The sequence below is a fragment of the Jaculus jaculus genome, chromosome 2 (assembly GCF_020740685.1).
Source record: "Jaculus jaculus isolate mJacJac1 chromosome 2, mJacJac1.mat.Y.cur, whole genome shotgun sequence".
Lineage (NCBI taxonomy): Eukaryota > Metazoa > Chordata > Mammalia > Rodentia > Dipodidae > Jaculus > Jaculus jaculus.
Genome location: NC_059103.1, coordinates 192,010,312 through 192,025,690, shown reverse-complemented (window position 1 = coordinate 192,025,690; position 15,379 = coordinate 192,010,312). Strand labels below are relative to the sequence as shown.

At 43.3% G+C, this 15,379-nt stretch overlaps 1 protein-coding gene across 1 annotated transcript in view; it reads left to right on the top strand.

The window, feature by feature from the left end:
• The first annotated feature begins 509 nt into the window (after positions 1 to 509).
• Positions 510 to 15,379, top strand: part of Has2 (hyaluronan synthase 2) — a 31,095-nt gene continuing 16,225 nt past the window's right edge. The window contains exons 1-2 of the mRNA XM_004661363.2: positions 510 to 722; positions 11,989 to 12,615. Of these exons, the coding sequence (XP_004661420.1) occupies positions 11,989 to 12,615 (627 nt within the window). The 5' untranslated portion in view covers positions 510 to 722. The remainder of the gene's footprint in view (positions 723 to 11,988; positions 12,616 to 15,379) is intronic.

Here is a 15,379-nt window from a genome sequence, read left to right as displayed (position 1 = left end):
GAATGGCCAATTTCTCCCTCTCCCTCCACTCCTCCCCGCCTCCCGCCCGCCCCGTCCCTCCCCTCCGGGTTCCCCCAGTCCACACCTCCCTCCTCCACTCCCCTCACCCCCACTCCCTCCTCCGCCCTATTAAAACACCCACCGGCTGGCTTGTTAAGACCCCCTTAAGTTGGAGGAGGCAGAAAGGCAGCAACAGCGCGGAAGGAGAAGTCTGGAAAGAATTACCTAGTCCTGGCTTCGAGCAGCCCATTGAACCGGGGACTTGAACCAGCTCTCGCCAAAGCCCCTCTCTCCACTCTGCGCTTCCTGGGTTCGACCGAGGCTTCACCGGGCTTTGTTGGTTGATGCGAGGGAGAGAAAGAGACATATCGGAGGGAGGGGGATCGGAGGAAATAGCAAAAAGAAAAAAAAAAAAAAGAACAAAAAGTTAATTTATTTTTTAAGCACAGGTTTTTTAAAAATAAAGAATTAGGAAACTGAAGCACAACAAAAATAATAAAAAGAATATTGGTTTTTTTTTTTTCTAAAAGAAGGGAGAACCCGGCATTAAAGTCTCCCCCATCCTTTTTTAAATGTTGTTTTTAAATTTCTTATTTTTTTTGGCCGGTCGTCTCAAATTCATCTGATCTCTTATTACCTCAATTTTGGAAACTGCCTTCTACCGACCCTCCGGGACCACACAGACAGGCTGAGGACGACTTTATGACCGAGAGCTGAACAAGGTATGTTACCCAGGCGCGTTTGCGTACACTATGAACGTCCTCAAGTAAGTGAGGGGCAGGAAGGAAATATCCACATAGATTTTTCTTGTTAAAAGCTCAGCTTCTATAGAAACGTTCGAGGGCTGAGATATTCTTTTTCCTCAGTCGGCTGAACATCAGAGACTATTTCCCTTTCCAAGCAACCTCTCCGCGCCCGGTCTTTTGTCACCTCTGCGCTCTCACCAGGGATCCTCTCTCTGGATGCACAGGTTACTTGCCTGGCTGGGGCAAGTCGTTTCCTCCCTGGATGTACTTTTCCATTCTGCATATTCCACCGCCTCAGAGGGGCTCAGAGTCAAGAAACAAGAATTTCCACTGTGCAAGGAAAATGCATTCCTCACTGCCCTCACCTTCCCACTCCTTCGCCTTTTATTTTTTTCATCCGCACACTCTGTGTGGGTAGGAAAGAACCCTGGCACAGTCCTGCGCGTTTTACTTTGAAGGAAGGAGTTGGCTTTTTGCTTGCAATGAAAGGGTTAAGCGATCCGGGCTCCAGCTCGGTGGATCTGAGACCCCAGAGAAGTAGGGTCCTGCGCCACCTCTCCCGCCGGCTACCGGCCGTGCCATTCGGCCACTCCCCCTGCCCCCTCCCCCTTGTTTCTGGGCCTCCCCTCCTTTGCACTTTCCAAACCCCACTAAAGTGTCAAGCTGGGTCTGTCGGAACTCGGAAGCCTTACAGAGGCGCGGGGTCCCGGTGGAGGCGCTCGCGGCGGGGCGCGCCAGCATCCCTGGGCCAGGCGTGCGCGGAGACCGCGCGCTGCGCTCCTGCAGCTGCGTCGTCCCGGGAGCCAAATCCGACGTGGCACCGAGCACGCTGGCGCTTGTTCCCTCCGCTGCAGCTGGGGGCACCGCCGGATGGGGGACTCCGGGACTCAGGCTTGAGCTCCCTGGCCCGGGTTAGGGTGAGGGGCCCGCGGGGAGCCTGGGTGGAGGTGGGAGGGGAGCCAGAGGCCGCGTCGGGATGGATAATCAACACCTTGGGCGGCATTCGTCACGCTGGTTCCCGCCCAGTGTGAGCCAGGGCTTGGAAATCGGTCCCTGGGACCCGGAGGGCGGGTCTGAAAGGAGGGTCTTGTGTACGGGCGAGAGCCGCGGGAGCCCGGGACGCTGCTTCCTCCCGTCCACGGGCAGGAGCCGTGAAAGCGTCATTACAGTTGTGAAGGGGCTGCGAGCCCAGAGGTGGAGTCTGGGGAGGAGGGCTTGGGAGACCCGGCCTGACAGCCGTGGGTGCCAGTTTCCGCCAGCCTCCCCCATGCCCTGACCGCCTGCACTGAGTACCTGGCCTCTCTAGTACCGCGTGCCGCTTCGGAGAAGCCGGCGGAGCCGGGCGGCGCGTCCCCGCCCAGGTCACCGCCCCCAGAGACCGCTAGCTGCCAAATGGGTCTCTAACGGCCGCACCGAACAGCTTTGCTCAACCCTCGTGGCTGGGCTGGGATTGCCTTTGACGTCACGCCCGGGAGGGGGGGTGTGATGCAATAGAGTCCGAGGTTCTGATTGGTCGTGAAGGGTTTCTCTCGAACTAGAGGGAGTATATAGACCCACTCAGGAGGGAGTTAGTAGACAGGCTTTGTAGAAAGCCCAAAGGAAGACAGCGTCTCAGCCCTTAGTAGGTTTCAAAAGCTTAGCCTGAGATCTCTCACTGCAACGAAGGCATATGACACCAAAATATGATTTCAGAATGAGGTTTTTAATAGCATGCACTGACCCTTGGGAAGTGAGGTTTGCAACTTAAAAACTTTAAAGTTAAAATATCAACAGTTATCATCTTAAATTTTACAAAATTGGGTTGAAAAAACTCTAAAAGTTTTGTTTCCAGTGTGTGCAAGTTGACCCACTGATAGTTTTTTCAAACTTTATTTATGTGTGTGTGTGTGTGTGTGTGTTTGCTGTTGCAAACAAAGGTCTGTCTGACTTTACACGGGTGGCTGGGAATTGAACCCAGGAAGGTAGACTTCCACAGTAAGTGCCTTTTACCACTGAGCCATCTCCCCAGCCCCCAAAGTTAGTTTTTATAACATGTTTTCTAGAGGGTTGATAAGATTTAAGTCATAGGTCTGGCTTTTGAACACTCACACTCTTCCTCCAGAGCTTTTCCTAATAGCCAACTCTGATATTTTCAATGAAAGTTTAATAGTATAAATACATATCGTGGCATGTTTGTGCATTCTTCGGCAATTCTGGGGTTAATAAATCTACATGCTTATTTCTGATTAAGCCTTGTGACTACAATATTAATCTTACTGTTCTGATTTCTTATATATTACTGGAATTAGATGAATAGGAAAAAAGAAGTGTTTTGAACGATGCATATTACCTGTGAACTGTACCTCCAATGGAATCCATATGTCACCAGAGAAAGATATGCAGCATATATAAATTCAATTTTAACTAATTGGTGACCAGAAGCAAATCTGAACATCACCCTTGGCAAAGTAGACATGGTCCATGCTCAGCGACTGTCCCAGAGAACAGGCCTGAGCAGCAAATGCATAAATGACCCAGCCTTACGGGAAAGAAAGTTGATGATGTTTTTTGCTAGTTCTATAGGAGGTCGTGTCACAAAGCTGAATTCCGTGTGGTGTCATTATCAATTAAGGTTTCTCCCTCCTCCCTGTTTCTTCCATTCTTTCTTTCAACAAATCCTGTGTAACCCAGCCCCCTCCTTCCATATGCTTATATAATGGGTGTACACCACCACACCTGGCTATAAGATTTCTTTAACGATTTTTTTCTTGAATTTTTTAGAAATTATTTTTGCATGTGCATGCACGTGGTGTGCATACGTTTATATGTGTGTGGGTACACATTGCTCAGGTGCATTTGCATGTGTGTGTGCACGCACATGTGTGGAGGACAGAGATTGGCATTGGGTGTCTTCCTTTGTTCTCTATCATAGGCACTGAGGCAGAGTCTCTCACTAGAATCCAGAACTCTGCTTTGGCTGGTCTAGTAAGCCAGCTTGCCCTGGAAATCCCCTCAAGTGATGGGATTACTTATGGGCTGTCACATCCCCCAGCATTTACATGGGTTCAAGAGATTCAAAAACTCCTGGTTGTTTCAGACTTGCTCAGTAAGCACCTTTCTCACTGTGCCATCTCCCTAGTCTATATTCTTGTATTTTTAGGCATGTGCCATGATGATTTTCTAAGTTTCATACTGTGGGAAAAGCCCTTGTCTAAAGGTTAAAGTGGAGATCCCCCTTGGCAAAGTTATATAATTACTCCACACTGTACCACTTCATCTTAAATCCTAGAACAAATAAAGAGGAGTTTTTTACCTATTCACTTCCTGGATCTTGCATGAGGTGCAATCCATCAATTAATGTGAGGAGAGACTAAAGCATAAACCTTTTCTTGAACTCTCCTTTTCACCCATGCGTACTCAAGCTGTGTTCCTTTAAGTGCCTTCAAGTACAGAGCTGCCAGCTTCAGCTGTGCCAGGGAAGTAGAGGTCAGCTCCTGGTACAGAAAACTCAGTTCCATGACCCGAGCTTGGCTTTAATCCACTCTCCTCAGACAGCAGTCTGTAAAGCCTCCTGCCACACATATCTTAGTTATTTAACAATAAGATTCCTGCCACACATATCTTAGTTATTTAGCAGTGAGATTTCACAGAGACTTGACATTTGTACTGCATTTAGCTACCTATGATTGTGACTTACAGAGATGAGTTTCCAAGATGCAAGTATAAGTGCACCCAGAAGGAAGATTTCATGTTAAGAAATTGTAATTCTCCACCCCTGCCACATGAATGTAGTGTAGGATAGTGAGGTCCAGGAACCACTAGCAGTTAGGAGGACTGACTGACATCCTTGAAGTACTTGATTGAAATTGATGGGGCAGAGAAAGAAATCTGAAACCTGAAGGTTTGGATAGAGCAACCCCCAGGGTGACAAAAGCTTTCAAAGGCTTAGATGCTAACCTTGCCAGCTTGGCTCCAGGGTCTTTGCTAGGATAACTACTTGGGTTTGGGGGAAAAAAAAAAAAGAAGGCAGATTTCAAGGAAGGAGGGAGAAATGGGAGAGGAGGAAGGGAGGGACTTAGAAAGAGAGAGAGAGAGAATGGGAAATCCCAGAGAAAGGGCAATCTTCATGCACTGTGTCCCAGAGATTCACATGCTCTAATATGAAGACTTGAGAAGTTTCAGTGGGGTACCTCTATCTCAGATGTCTAGTTTGGAACAGTAGCAGAGAGAATGTATATGAGGACTACATGCAGTATACATCTGTGCTAATGAGGGCATGAATTCTTTAACACAGTGGTGGTCAAACCTAATTTTGTTGCACATTAAAATCTTGTGATGGCCGGGTCACAACTTACATCAACTAACTTTGAATGTTGTTGGAGACCCATGCCAGTCACTTTTACATACTAGTAGGTAGGTTGGTTACACAGCAAAATTTTGGAACCATTATGTTTTAACTTGTTGATCACTATCCCAAATGACTATTAGCAGGAATAACTACCCCATAATTATCTCTTATTGTGAAGAAGCAAGTTTCCAGTCTCCTTTCTAGTGTCTAGTGCCTAGACCAGTATCACCAATGCTAGTGATTCTATAGTGGATTGAAGGTCTATGGGGGTAAATATAAACATTCATATTCATATCAGTGAAGAATGTGTTTTTTGTTCCAGAACCAGTTCTACTTAGTGATCTGAAATGATGCTTTTCATTAAGGAAAGGCCCTTAGATGTCTCTGTCATACTTCGTGCCTTAGTACAATTACTCCTTGGCTACAAGTTGAAGTCAGTGGATTTGAAAATATAACAAGGAGGAGAAAAAGCAGAAGTGTACTTCATAGCTTGTTGCTCTTCATTTGGATTAAAATATTGGCATCAACAGTGATCATGACTATAACAACCAACCATCAAATGCATACCATATTTCAAGTACTATGTCTTGTATATGCTATCTTTGGGGGAAATGGCATTGTTTACAAGTCATAGAAGAGAAAATGAAGTCTTAAGAGTGGATGGACACCAATAAAAATATTCTTTCTAGGGCTGGAGAGATGGCTTAGCGGTTAAGCGCTTGCCTGTGAAGCCTAAGGGCCCCGGTTCAAGGCTCAGTTCCCCAGGTCCCACGTTAGCCAGATGCACAAGGGGGCGCACGCGTCTGGAGTTCGTTTGCAGAGGCTGGAAGCCCTGGCACACCCATTCTCTCTCTCTCCCTCTATCTGTCTTTCTCTCTGTGTCTGTCACTCTCAAATAAATAAATAAAATTTTAAAAAAATATTCTTTCTACTCTCAGCAGATAAATAAGTGGGCCATGCCATGTAACCCATATTCATTCCTGATACTCAAATTAATGAATCTCAGCACTGCTGCTAAAAATTTAAAGTTTGAAGATAGTAAATGAATGGTCCAAGGTCACAAGACCTATTCATAGAAACTTGAAGTGTTTGTCTATAGTCAGATAGCTCCTCTGAGGTAGAGATCGGACCTAGTTCATTTGTTTCAATCCTAGTTGCCCTAAGCCTTTTATCATGCTACATTTATTACCTGTAAATTAAGAAATGACAGGATAAAGAGAAAAGGAGCCAAGGTGGTTGGGGTGTAATTGGAAGGAAACATCACAACATTCAAACATTGATTATATCTTTTTAGGTGTTTAAATGGGTTCCTCCTTTTAAATATTTTATTTATTTATTTATCTACTTATTTGAGTGAGAGATACAAATAGAGAATGGGTGGGATAGGGCCTCTAGCCACAGCAAATGAATCAGATGCATGCACCACCTTGTGCATCTGCAGTTGTGTGAATACTGGGGAATCTAACCTGAGTCCATTGTCTTTGCCTGAAGGCACCTTCACCACTAAGTCATCTATCTGGTCTGGGTTCCTTCTTTTAATCTCATAATCTGTTCTGTGAACCCATTTGTGAAACCCAGAATTCCAAATATTATGTACCAGATATCCAGATGATCTGACCACTGAAAGGAAGAATTGGGATCCTATCCCAACCCACTCTGGTTCCCCAGGTCAGATTCTCTAGAACACCAAAGGTGGGATTTGGACAGAGGTGTATCTGATTTCAAAACATTGGTTCATTTGGCTAATGCCACATATTTTCTCTAGTTGAAGAGAAAACACTCATGTCCACACAACCATAGGTTATTAGAACCAAAATATAAAACCATGTGCAGATTAATGGACAACACGAGACTGTGATGGATATATTTATGGTGCATAGAAGATGAATTTCTGGTAATCCATACCCCAAATTTTACCTCTTAATACATAAAATGGTTGGGATTGCAAGTGGCAATTGCTGTAAGGGCTCTTGGGGAGCATGTGCATTTTCTATCTTTATTATCCCAAGCTCCTCTAGAGCTAGTCAGGGACACTTCATAGCCATTCACTGTAGATATTGGGAGTCATCCGAGCTTATCTCAGGAGCTGCTCTCATATGCTTGTGAAACAAATCTACACTTCACCTTGCCCCAGATCAAAAGTGGAAGTCAGCAGGATAGGGTCTATGGGAACTCAGTTCTTATCATGGCATCGGGTGGTGAGAGCAGCTAATCTTCTCTTCATCCTACAGTTCACTATGTTGTAATATGAAAAGGTCGAGGAGGAGGAACAGGCTCAGATGCCCAGTGGCCCAGAGTCCCATGTGGGGTATATGAGTTAACAGCAAGGCTTTATGTCTGGCGCACAGGTGGAGGCAATAGAAACAGTAGGGCCTTTCTTATGGTGAGACAGAAGTCCAGCTGCTGGCGTTAGGAGGAGAATCGTGGTTGCATAGATGGGACCAGCAGCCTCTTTGGAAACAACCCCATTCTCTGTCCCTTTAGGCTGCACTCCTGTGGGAAAGTACACACACCCAGGAGTCTCTTAGCGTTGTTTGTCCTGGTGTCTGTCCTGTAGTGAGTGAGTATTCATTTTCTACTATTTTTTTTAACCAGGCATAAGTTTCAAAACTTCTTCCCATCTTTCCTCATACAACTTTATATTTTATTCAGAAGTAAAAAATGCTGCCTGTCTGGTCATGAGGATTCAAGTTTGTTCATCAAATATTTATTGGAAATTCTTAATCACCTGGCCCTAGGCCCCTGCACACGTTCCACTCCTAATTTATAATTTGAACTAGTTACTTTAATATTCATTATTTTCATTTTCTGGTCATGTGTATATGCTATGACATGAGATGAACAGTTTGTTTTACACATAGAGCCATTAAGATCAAATAAGATCATGCTACAAAATAAAAAAAAAAAAGAATCTACTGCCAAAAATCTAATATGTGGGTTGGAGAGATTGCTTAGTGGTTAAGGCTTTTGCCTACAAAGCCAAAGGACCCAGGTTCGATTGCCCAGGACCCACATTAGCCCAGATGCACAGGGGGACACACATGTCTGGAGCTCCTTTCCAGCAGCTGGAGGCCCTGGCATGCCCATTATCTCTCTCTCTCTTGCCCTCTTTCTCTGTCAAATAATAAATAAATAAATAAATAAATAAGTAAATTTAATAAGTGATGTACTGCCATCATAACAAGGATGGTGATGATATTTTTTTCATTCAACTTATAGTTATGAATTCCGGATATAAATGTGTTCTGTGTTCTTGAGAGACATTAATGAAAACAGACTGTATAAAGTGTTATCTGTATGTAACATCCACTGACTTGGTGGAGCTTACCATATTCAGCCATTCATTGACATTTTGTATCAGCTTAGAATTCTGTGGACACTAGAGCTATTGAAATAATTAGGATCAAGTCCACTAGCAATGTGAAAATCAAAAGGCCAAAATATGATGCTGGGCAAAATCTTTCCAAGCTGTATGTTTAAATATTTCTGCAATATAGATTTCTAAATCATTCCTCCTAGGATCTAGCATTGAACTAACCCTGATTCTCTAATTGAACATAAAACACACGGAGACCTATTCTTCTTTCAGTGGAAAATCTTGCTTATAAAACAGCATAAAAAATCATTTGAATTAGGGATTTTCTCAGAAAGTCTTACACATATGGTGCCCATATCTATGAAATTGCCTAGGGGATTTTTTAAAAGCACATCCTGTGTCTCATTCCCTGAGATCAATGTGTCTGTTCAGCAGAGCTGGCTCTAAAATGTGCCTGTTTTGCCCTTTGGCCTGCTCTGAGATGCTCTGTGTCTCACCAGGCAACACTGAGCTGTAGAAGAAATATAAAGGTTAAATTCTAGCCACGTCGTTACAGTTTGCTAGCAACTTTCCCAGGCTTCAAAAGGACATTCTGTAGACTCCTATGATGTAAGCGGGTGTTCCCACTTGAGCTGTGGCCAGCAGATGCTATGTGACCCCTTTCTCTGTCCACGTGTGCTGATAAAAGCAGGGAAAATGTGAATAACGGAACAGAATGGTGGGCTAGTCTGTTGCTGGTGATGGTGATCTTAAACACAAGCTAAACACACACTTAAGCTTCGCCCTGGCAAGTGGTTTAGTCCCTTTGAAATTTTTCACTCTTGTGAGAATGACTCATGTCTTGGAAATGACAAATGCCAAGTCTGGTGCTTGGAGCACCTTTAGGCATTGGTTAATGTACCCTCTGGGAATGTGCAGAATCCTGTCAGCTGTGCTAATTAACAAGATATGCTGTACTTGCTGGCCTTTCACTGAACAATCAGTGGCTTGCTCTTTTCCAGAAGAATCAACCGTGTGTCCTCTATATGTGCTAATAATGGGATGCAAATTTATATTTTATCTGTTTTTGAGCTTTCTTGCAAACTGATCATTGAAGCAACATTGTGCTTTTGGGTTTTATTTTATTTTATTTTTTGGAGTGTATAGATATGTGCACATGTATGTTTGAGTGGGTGTGAGTCTGAGAGTGCATGCATGCCTGTGTGTGTGTGTGTGTGTGTGTGTGTGTGTGTGTGTGTGCCTGTGGATGCCAGATGACAACCTCAGGTGTTGTTCCTTAGGAATGCTGTCACCAGGCCTGTATTTTTATGTGGATACTGGGTATCAAACCCAGGTCCTCATGCTTGCAAGGCAAGGACTTTACAAACCTAGTTATTTCCCCAACCCATGTCTCTGGCTTTGAGAAACACCTTGGCCAACTATTTCATTGTGTGACTCAGGACAGTACTCTGAAGTCATACCTGACTGGTATGACCACTTCCGTTTAACAAAGGAAAGTGATGTCTCCAAGCTAGGAAGCTAAGCATCTTGGCCTCTGGGTTACTGTGCATTACCTTAATTAGGCTAGTTAGGGGTAACAGAACCTTGAAATATATAGTGGTAAGTAAAAGTACAAACAAGAACCCAGAAATCATTTCTTGATGACATCAGACTCCCCATGTAGTTTTCTTGATTGGCGAGTGACTGCATTCCCTATGGCTATGCACTAACCAACCTCCTTCCTCATTTGGGAGCTCTTTGAACTCCTACAACCATGCTGACATGTGTTCCAAACTGGAGGATGGAGAAAGAAACTGGAGGAGTTTTGTATTTTGTTTTATTTATTAGAGAAAGTGAGAGAAAGAGGAGAGAGCGAGCGAGAGAGAGGGGGGGAGAGAGAGAGAGAGAGAGAATGAGAATAGGTGCACCAGGGCCTCCAGCCACTGCAAATGAACTCCAGATGCATGTGCCACCATGTGTGTTCTGGGGAATCAAACCTAGGCCCTTAGGCTTCACTGGCCAGCATCTTAGCCACTAAGCCACCTTTCCAGCCTGGTTTACCTTCTTTTAAAACCACCATCTCTCTTCTATTAGAAAAAGCACACCTTGAATTTCCAAATGTCAGCATTTCATAGCCCCGCCCTGTCTTCTGTGCTCAGGGAGATAACATGATTGTGCAAAAAGCACCACATTTCCCCAAAGTGCAGTGTGTACCCACACAGTACCACCTCAGTGTATGATTAAAGACAATGGAATATGAGTCCATCAGTGGTATTTTTCTAGATCTGTGCCAGGGGATGGCCATGCAGCTGTTAGTGGCTAAGATGATGTTGCATTCTATGGGGATTTTAAGTTTTGATGTGGAAACTACACACAAAGCATATTAAGGTAGAGTTTTGGTGAAGATAATTGCCTAGTCCAAGATTTCATTTAAAGTAAATTTATTGTTTTCAAAATTTAGTTATATTAAAGGAAAATAGAAAGTGTGATGATATGCAATAGGACAAATTCTCAATGTTTATGTGATGGACTGAAGATAGGGAACATTGCACTTATGCCCACATATCCCTTATTGTAGGTCACCCTTATGAAGAATAAAAATAAAACTTTAAGGGGAAAAACAAATACAAAATTACAAAACAATATTTAGATGCTAAGTATTGAAAATGCTTTAGGAAATACAAAAAAAAAGGCTCTTCTATCCTTAAGTTACTTAAAACTGTAACAGAATTTAGAGGTGAGTAAAAACTATTACTAAGAGCTGAAAGAGGTTTAAGATCTAATATACTCTGCTCTGTAATAGAATGGATATCTGCCTGTTGAAATTAAGCCTGATGTTACTTTTTTAATGTCTTCGTTATTGTACAAACATTTATTGTGTTCTAGGTTCCAGTACATTTCTTGATCCCCAGGATCTAATGGTCTGTTGGGGAAGGTTTACAGAAGAGACAGACAATAGGAGCATGATTTAGAACCACAGGGGCTTTGACAAATATTTATGCAGAATGTCTAGTGGGGATGATTTTTCAAAGTGAACAGGCATTGGATATAATCAAGTGTAAACTCCAGCATTTCACAGGTTTTATAAGACGAACTCATCTACAGACAAAACCACTGAGGCCCAGAGAGAGGTAAGGTGATCCACCCAAGGTCACAGACTTAGTTGATGAGTCAGTTATAGAATTCAGACATTCTAATCTCCAGTCTCAACCAGCTGTGTGGAAAGGCTCATCAGTATGAGGCTGAAGAAAGTGTTGGTATAGGAAGGAACATTGCTGTATGCTATAGGGAATTTTGGTTCCATGCCTGCCTGTAACACAGAAAGCAGTCTTAGATCGAGGACCTAATACACTGCAAATAGTGCAGCCAAGTAGTTGTTCAATATGCTGTGATATGCTCAAGCACGGCCCTCTCATGTGATTCCGGAAACAGGTTTGCGTATTGGGTACCCTCACTTTTCGATAAGCGAAGAGGTGTCAGTGCAGCAAATTAGCTGAGAAACTTACTGTTAATTCTTGAATGTTTAGTATATAAGTGCTCCTTCCCACCTATGAAACCATGTGTATAGCAAGCCTGAAACAAGAGTTGTTAACCAAGGACATTATTTGATTATATTTCAGATGCATTGTGAGAGGTTTCTATGCATCCTGAGAATAATTGGAACCACACTTTTTGGAGTCTCTCTCCTCCTTGGAATCACAGCTGCTTATATTGTTGGCTACCAGTTTATCCAAACGGATAATTACTATTTCTCTTTTGGACTGTACGGTGCCTTTTTAGCATCACACCTCATCATCCAAAGCCTGTTTGCCTTTTTGGAACACCGGAAAATGAAGAAATCCCTTGAAACCCCCATTAAATTGAACAAAACTGTGGCTCTTTGCATCGCTGCCTATCAGGAAGATCCAGACTACTTAAGGAAATGTTTGCAATCTGTGAAAAGGCTAACCTACCCGGGGATTAAAGTCGTCATGGTCATAGATGGGAACTCAGATGATGACCTCTATATGATGGACATCTTCAGTGAAGTCATGGGCAGGGACAAATCTGCCACTTACATCTGGAAGAACAACTTCCACGAAAAGGGGCCGGGAGAGACCGAGGAATCACATAAAGAAAGTTCCCAGCATGTGACCCAGTTGGTCTTGTCTAACAAAAGTATTTGCATCATGCAAAAGTGGGGTGGAAAAAGAGAAGTCATGTACACAGCCTTCAGAGCCCTGGGACGGAGTGTGGATTATGTACAGGTAGGTCTGCAGATGCCTGCCAGGGCAAACATACATTGAAATAAGGCCGCATTTGTAGCTCTCTAGTTTTATGCTATAGCCCATCCTTGTCCTTTCTCAACACAGTACTCCTTTCATTGCATCTGAAAACAGCGTGGCTGTTGAAAACACACTTTTCAAAAGACAGAAAAATAAATCTCATAAACTGTTCAGACTATATCTATGAAAATAATTAACTTATGTCATGCAGTTGGTGAAAAATCAAGATTATTTTGATAGGAGAACTTTCCATCCTTTTTCTCCTCCACCCTTACTTCTTCTCCATTCCCTTGGTTCTGCCAAGTTCAATTCAACTTCATTTTCCACACTCAAAAACATCTCTAGCTCAGTAAGAAAATAGTGTCTGCCCAAACAGAAGGGTCTTGAGAGTACAGGCTGAAGGGAAGACTATGAAATGGTTTGCACATAGACTAGCAAGCGGGGCGTGGAGTGTGAGAATGACGCTGTTTTAAAAGAGGAAGGAATTAGGGAATGAAAGTCAGAAAGAAAAGGAAAATGCAAAAAAAAAAAAAAATCTTAGAGCAAAACCAAAGTAATGTTTATTTCACTCCCCAAACAGCATTACCTCACCCATTGCAACTTGACCTTTGAAAGAGTTTGGGCTGATGTTTGTTTGCTTGCAGGAAAATTAGGCAGGCTGTGCTGTCCTTAATTCCCTGGTAGTTCACTACAGGGTCTCTCTTCTCCCAGGGCTCATCAGACTTTCATCTTTAGAATCTGAGTTTTCTCATTTGAATTTTCTGCAGATTCTTTAGTTAAATTTTGGTCACCATGATGTCAAGAAGGAAGAAATATACATGGTGTAAGAAAGGTACTGGAGGGGATGGAGAGATTATTCAGAGGTTAAAGCACTTGCCAGCAGAGCCTAATGGCCTCGGTTCAGTTCCCCAGTACTCATGTAAAGCCAGATGCACAAAGTGGCACATGTGTCTAGAGTTCATGCACAACAGTTGGAGGCTCTGAGGTGCCCGTTCTCTCTCTCACTTTCTGTCAGGAGTTGTGGTATATGTCTCCAGTCTCAGCACTTGGGAAGCCAAGGTAGGAGGGAGTTCAAGGCCAGCCTGAGAGTACATAGTGAATTTCAGGTCAGCCTGGGCTGTAGCGGAGCCCCTACCTCGAAAAAGAACAAAAACAAAATCAAAACAAAAAAAGCCTCTGGAGCACTTCTCCTCTCCTATTTGAAGTGAGATCCTAGTGTTTTCAGGATCCTTTATTGCTACAAAGTCATGTGCCCCAGGGCCAGGGTAATGAGATAGAAATGGTCAATAGCTCCACAGTCATTTAACAGTTCTCATCCCAGGCATCACTAGCTGCTGACAGAGCAAGTCAATCTCTCTGAATCTCAGTTTACCAGATAAAATAAACCAATTTCTCTCTCTCTAGAACTTTAAAATAATTATGTTTAATAATTCATTGTAAATGCTTAGCTAAAGTTGTTGATAGTATTGTCAATAAAATTAAAGAATTTTAGCCAGATATGGTGATACATGCCTGTAATCCCAGCACTGGGGAGGCAGAGGCAGGAGGATGGCTGTGAGCTCTAGGTCAGCCTGGGATTACAGAGTGAGTGCCAGGTTAGCTTGGCTAGAGTGATACCCTAACTCCAAACAACAAAAAAATCCCAAAATGAAAGATTTTATTATGAATATAATTTATGCCAGTAGACTCTAGTAAAAATACAGTGTCACTTGTACCTGCAGGGTCAGTTAATATCAGAGGCTTGTAAAGTGTTGTGTTGAGACCCATGTGCATATTAATCTCACTTCTGCAGATTTGGCAGCCCATTTCTCTCAAGTTTCTCTTAATTTTTTTATTGGCAGACCTTCCACAGTCAGGTGGGGTCTGCTTATTCAGGACTCTGTATTTACATGGTACAAATCTGGGCAGATGAGGAGACGGTAGGATGGGTATATTCAAAGGAAAGCCGGACAGAAAACTTCAGAGCACAAAGGATGGCATATTGTGCCTGAAATGAGAAGACATCTGTTTTGACAATTTTCTTTAGTTCTAGTTAAAACGCCAGCTACATTAGTCAGTTCTAATTAAGACTTCTTTGTGTGAGTTCTTTCTTTTTCTTGACTTATTCCTCCTCAACCCCTTTCTTCCATCATTCTTGTTTTGAATTTTGTTTGTATCCTTGACAACTTTATACTGTGCCTGCCCAGGAAAAAGTAATACACAATATGAAAGGTTAGAGAAGGCTTTTTGCTCAAGCCCTAAGCAAGCTGGAGAAGGTCCCTTCCTCTAGGCTGAAGCTTCCAGAAGATTGACCCCAGCAGCTGCTAGACATGAGATCCTAAGGTCTCTTGAGACTCTCACCCGCTCACAAACTCTCAAACAAGGGTAAACATCATTTAGCATTATGAAACTGGTCCGTCATACCTTCCTGTGCCATCCTCATCAAATCACTGGCAACGTGACCAAGCTTGACCTGTCACAAAGACCATTTCCCAAGCTTCAAAGTAAACACTAAGTATTCTCATCTTCTGTTCTGAGTGATCCAAACTTTGGGAACCGTGACGGCCACACAGCGAGACCAAAGGGACAGGAGTGTGAGGATGGTGTCCAGGGAGCAGCACTGGAGATTGAACTTGGTGTGTAGGGTCCTAAAAGAAAGGGGGAAGCAGATACAAGAGAGAATGGAGGGCCAAGTAGGAAACTGATGGCCTGTTTACATACTTGCTGGAGAACACTGTGTCACCTTTGACAGCTAGAACCAAAAAGA